This window comes from Primulina tabacum, chromosome 4, assembly GCF_025594145.1.
Source record: "Primulina tabacum isolate GXHZ01 chromosome 4, ASM2559414v2, whole genome shotgun sequence".
Taxonomy (NCBI): Eukaryota; Viridiplantae; Streptophyta; class Magnoliopsida; order Lamiales; family Gesneriaceae; genus Primulina; species Primulina tabacum.
In genome coordinates this window covers 10,595,873-10,601,276 of record NC_134553.1, presented here as the reverse complement: position 1 = coordinate 10,601,276, position 5,404 = coordinate 10,595,873, and the positions used below count along the sequence as shown (strand labels likewise).

At 32.6% G+C, this 5,404-nt stretch overlaps 1 protein-coding gene across 1 annotated transcript; it reads left to right on the top strand.

Annotated features, from left to right (window-relative positions):
- The first annotated feature begins 2,449 nt into the window (after window positions 1–2,449).
- Window positions 2,450–4,015, top strand: LOC142543068 (3-ketoacyl-CoA synthase 12-like). The gene has a single exon (XM_075650070.1). The coding sequence runs from the start codon at window positions 2,533–2,535 to the stop codon at window positions 3,937–3,939; it is 1,407 nt and encodes a 468-aa protein (XP_075506185.1). The 5' UTR covers window positions 2,450–2,532; the 3' UTR covers window positions 3,940–4,015.
- The last annotated feature ends 1,389 nt before the right edge of the window (window positions 4,016–5,404 follow it).

Below are 5,404 nucleotides of genomic sequence, written 5' to 3'. Positions count from 1 at the left end.
AGTTTTTGCAAAATTACAAAAACGAAGGAATCATCAAACCAATTATATTGTCAACTTTATAAAATTAATGCAAAAAAAATATAATTATAAAAATTAACTCAGTCTAATTATTAAATTTAACTGAAGAAAAACTATGTGGTGATGAGGCCAGCGCTGGATCCAGCTGAACTCTAGGCCACATAGTGTCTGTGGTCTGCCAAACATGTTGTCTCTATCGCCAACCATTTGGATCCAATTAAAATGACTTTTCCCAACCTAAAAACAGGCTGTCTATTTTTTTTTTTGGGTGATTTCTTGATCTAGGATGGGTGTCTTCGACTCCGAACTATTACAGGAGAGATACTAGGTAAGGTCATTGGGGATAAAATTCGGTCTCAAAACAGGCTGTATTCAAAATGACATTTATCTTATAGAAAAAAAAAACAAAGAACAAAACAAAACAACTGGTCTCCAACCACTGTTTTTGTGTTTCATGCATGTGCCGACTCTATATTTCCATATTTTATATTAGTATTTTGACACAGATTTAATTTGTGTGTAAAATAGTAAAATAAAATATAAATTCATATATTATGATTCATGAATTTTTTTTATCGTTAAAATTAAATTGAAGAAGAATTACTTCTTAAAGCTTATATATTAGAAAGAAATAATATAATAAAATTATAAATGAGGTATTATTCTAAATAATTTAAAATAATTATTAATCAATATTCATTTAAAATATGAAGCCAAGTTCAAAGTGAGATGTTATTTTTAGGTAAAATAACAATGGCTTCACCAAATACATTATAGTTAGCTTTTCTCAGGGTGTTCTCTGCTTTAATTAATAGTAATAATAGAATAGGACCCTGCCGTGCATTAAAACTGGAATTGAAAAATATAATTTCATATTTCTTTTTTATGTATTTTTACACAAAGAAAATTTACTTCTTTGTTGTTATATAATAAATAAATTTTTCATTTTTTTCATAATTTTTTTGATTTAATTTAATTTTTTAAATTTTATCTGATTAAGGACTTTAAAATAATTATATTTTTTTCATTTTTCTCCCTAATATTTGTTTTTCTTCTCCTAAATTTTTTTTATAATAAGTCTCTTGTGAGATGATCTCACGAATCTTTATCTTTAAGACAAGCCAACCCTACCGATATTCACAATAAAAAGTAATATTTTTTCATGGACGACTCATATAAGAGATACGTCTCACAAAATACTATCCGTGAGACCGTCTCACACAAGTTTTTGCCATTTTTTTTAAAAAAAATTGCCCCCATCCAATCTCTATTTTCTAACTTCATCCCTTATCATACCGTCGATTTTCATGAGCTTGAAGTAGGTGTAACTCCTAGAGAGCAATTAAAAGACAACGCTTAAACTATAACACTGCATTAAAAATTTGAGTGGTATTATGATTACAATTAGTTATAAGTTTTGATAAATAAGCTACCTTTCCATCCCAAAATACTATTTGGATATATTTCCCGTGTCCCTAGAAAATAATCCCTAAATAATATATTTTCATATTTAATAGCATTTTGCAGAAAAAAAAAATTTACAATTTAACAAAATCATTCCATATAAATAGCTAAATAGGTAATGGATCACTTTTACATAGAAAAAACCTTGCATGTCCATTAAATTACTATACGTATATATAAATATGCACACTCATATAATTCAATGAAACCTTTTCGTATGGTTAATTCAAAGTAGCAATAAAGTTTACATGTACACTGCCATTTGCTCAAAATCTCATTCATAAGGCATGAATCAATTTACATTGTCTAAATGTACTAAAGATATGAGTCACATGAGTCGTGCCGGCGACTCTGTTGCGTGAACAATATCTTTTAGGATTAAAGTAGCCATATTCAATAATTAGAGGTGCTGTTTTCATAAAATTTGTTAATTTTATTTATTTGCCATTATATGGGAAAAAAGTATAAAAATTTACTGTAAATTGGATTTTAATGGATTTTGGTCCTTTAATTCATCAAAATTTCCTTTTCACAATATGTATTTTTTTCTTGAACATTTAGATTATTGAAATTTAGCTGGACATTAATTATGTGAAATTTGGATTAGATGGGCTAGAAGCTCATTGCATAAATTTATATTTTGAGTAGTTTTTGTTTTTTGATACATATTTTGAGTAAGCTGGGGGACAAAAGTATGTATGGCACTACTTACATGATCAATTCTAAAATTCTCCTAATTGTGTGCAGTATGATTATTTGAAGTCGCACACGCGCGCACACATATATATACTCATCCTTGTTTATATTAAAATAATTTAATATATAAAAAACTAATGTATATATAAACATAATACGAGGGATTGGGTGGTTGGCAGTTGAAAGAATATGAGTGTTATTAAGACTGTGCTCTACATGTGCAACTTAGCTAACCCCATTAAATTTTGGATATATATATATATATATATATTTACGGTGTTTCGTTTATATATCTCAGATCAAACTATTTCCCCATAAAAATCACTGGACGCCATAGTTAACCCTTCAAGGAACATGGATCTTTATCTTATTTTATGGTACATGCTCACTTTCCTACCTCTATTCTTCATTCTTTGGAAATTTTTCGATGAAAAAAGACACCAAAATTGCTACATATTGGATTATGAATGCCACAAGCCTATGAACAACAGGAAATGTAGCACGAAATTTTCAGGTGAGGTCATTCGTCGGAACAAACACCTTGGTCTTAGTGAGTACAAGTTCCTCTTGAAAGCCATGGTTAGCTCCGGGATCGGTGAGGAGACGTATGGCCCGCAAATGGTTTTCGACGGACGGGAGGCAAATCCGACACTAAACGATGGTCTCATCGAAATGGACGAGTTCTTCCAGGGTTGCCTTGACAATCTCTTCAAACGTACTGGCATCTCTCCTTCGGAAATCGACGTCTTGGTTGTGAACGTATCGATGCTTGCCACGATGCCTTCATTATCGTCGAGAATCATCAACATGTACAAGATGAGAGAAGATATCAAAGTGTATAACTTGAGCGGAATGGGATGCAGTGCGAGCTTGATCTCCATTGACATAGTCCAAAACATGTTCAAGACTCAAAAAAACCTACACGCCCTTGTATTGACATCTGAATCTTTAAGCTTAGGTTGGTACAGGGGCAACGATAAATCTATGATTCTTGCAAATTGCTTATTTCGAGTAGGGGGGTCCGCCATTCTTTTGACGAACAAAGCATCCTTGAAGGACAAAGCTATGTTGAAGCTCAAATGTCTGGTAAGAACCCACCACGGTTCGAAAGACGAAGCCTACGATTGCTGCATGCATAAAGAAGATGACAGAGGAATCGCCGGATTCCACCTAGACAAAAATCTCCCCAAGGCGGCCACTCGTGCATTCGTCGACAACCTAAAGGTAATCGCCCCAAAAATCTTGCCGGTTCGTGAGCTTTTCCGGTTTGCGATGCTACATCTCATTAAAAAACTCCGCCAAAAGTGGAGCAAATCCGGATCCACCACGAAACCAATGATCAATTTCAAACAAGGGGTCGATCATTTCTGCCTACACACCGGCGGGAAGGCGGTGATCGATGCAGTAGCCCAGAGCCTAGGCCTAAGCGAGTACGACGTGGAGCCGGCTCGGATGACCTTACACCGATTCGGTAACACGTCTGCGAGCAGCCTATGGTACGTTCTTGCTTACATGCATGCCAAGAAAAGGCTCAAAAAGTGTCAAAAGATTCTCATGATTTCATTTGGAGCTGGATTTAAATGCAACAGCGCTCTGTGGGAAGTGGCGCGGGATTTGGATGAAGGGACTGTCTGGAAAGAATTTATTGACACTTATCCTCGCAAGAATCTCAATAATCCCTACATGGAGAAATATGGCTGGCTTCAGGATGAAGATCCAGATACATTTTATGTTCCAGATGATTATGAGATACCAGAATAATTATTTTTTATTTTCTGGTTTTGTCCATTTATTAAGACTTTTAATTAATCACAGTGCTTTCAGGTGGTTCTGTGTTTATTTTCTTTTTTAGTTAGAGGTTCCAAGGATTTACTGTGGATCCACACTAATACAGGGTGGAAGTTCGCTTGAATACAAGTGCTAAAATATATATGTGTATATATACAGTTTTGATATCCTGCACACCTACCGTGCACACCTTTGTGAGCACCGGATGTGTCATTCACTCATTGGATGTGATGAAATATAGAAAAATTGCGCATCCAATGGGCGAGTGATACCTCATCGGTGCTCACAAAGGTGTACACGGTAGGTGTGCAGGATATCAAAACTATATATATATATATATATATATATATTATCCGGTATATATGGACGTTATGGCTTATCTAGTAAAAATACTTCTTCATACTAAAATGCCGATGCAATTAGAATTAATTTTCAGCAAGTTTTCCCTCTTTCGACTTGAATCAGATCAGCAGTCTCCATGCTCAGAAGTTCTTTAATAGTCGAATTGATCGATTTGAAATAAGAATTTTAAATTTTTAATCCAGTGGTTGGATAAATTTATTTTATGATAGATTTTAAATTCTTAACTAATTATTTTTTGATATATTAATGTAATAAATTTCAAATTTATCTCAACATAAAATTTTTTCGAATACTTGCTCAAATTCAAATACAACCCAAAACTAGCTGGGAATTATGTCCCATTTTTTCGAGAATTTGTTAGCCTCTCAGCAAATGCACATCGCTCATATGTTCTTAAGAATTTGATGCAGTTTCGAAAATCCTTGTCCGAGAAGTATACATTTTTATTTCTAATAATACATTATTGCTCTTGCAAAATTAGTTATATTAGGATTCCTATATTTGCTTACTCATCAATTTTGAAAAAATACTTAACCTAAAAATAAAGTGGAGAAATTTCAAGCTACCCCTGAGGCATTATCCGAATGTGCATCTAACTATGAACATTTATCAATGAATCTCATATATACTGATAAAAAACTCATATTAGATCGTCTCACGATTGTTTTGTGAGACATATCTTCCGACCAATCCATGAAAAATTATTATTATTTATACCAAAAATTCCTTAAATACACCCCTCCTATAAAGTATAATTTCATTACCCACTTAGAGAGATGGAACGATTCATTGATTGGATATAATTAAGTTAAGAACGTTGAGTAGTTGAATGGCATTGAAGAGACAATAAAATTTGATGTAAGCTTTTCTTTGAGCTTTTAACAGTCAAAATGTTTTGTTATATTTGATCATATAATATTTCTTGCACGCATTCAAATAATTCTTTATAACACATTTCGAAAAATATATAAAAAAAATTAACAATTACATATGAGATATAAAATAATTTTCATAGTTAGTTAATATATAATAATTAATAAAAATGTAATATCCAATATGACACAAATTATCGTAA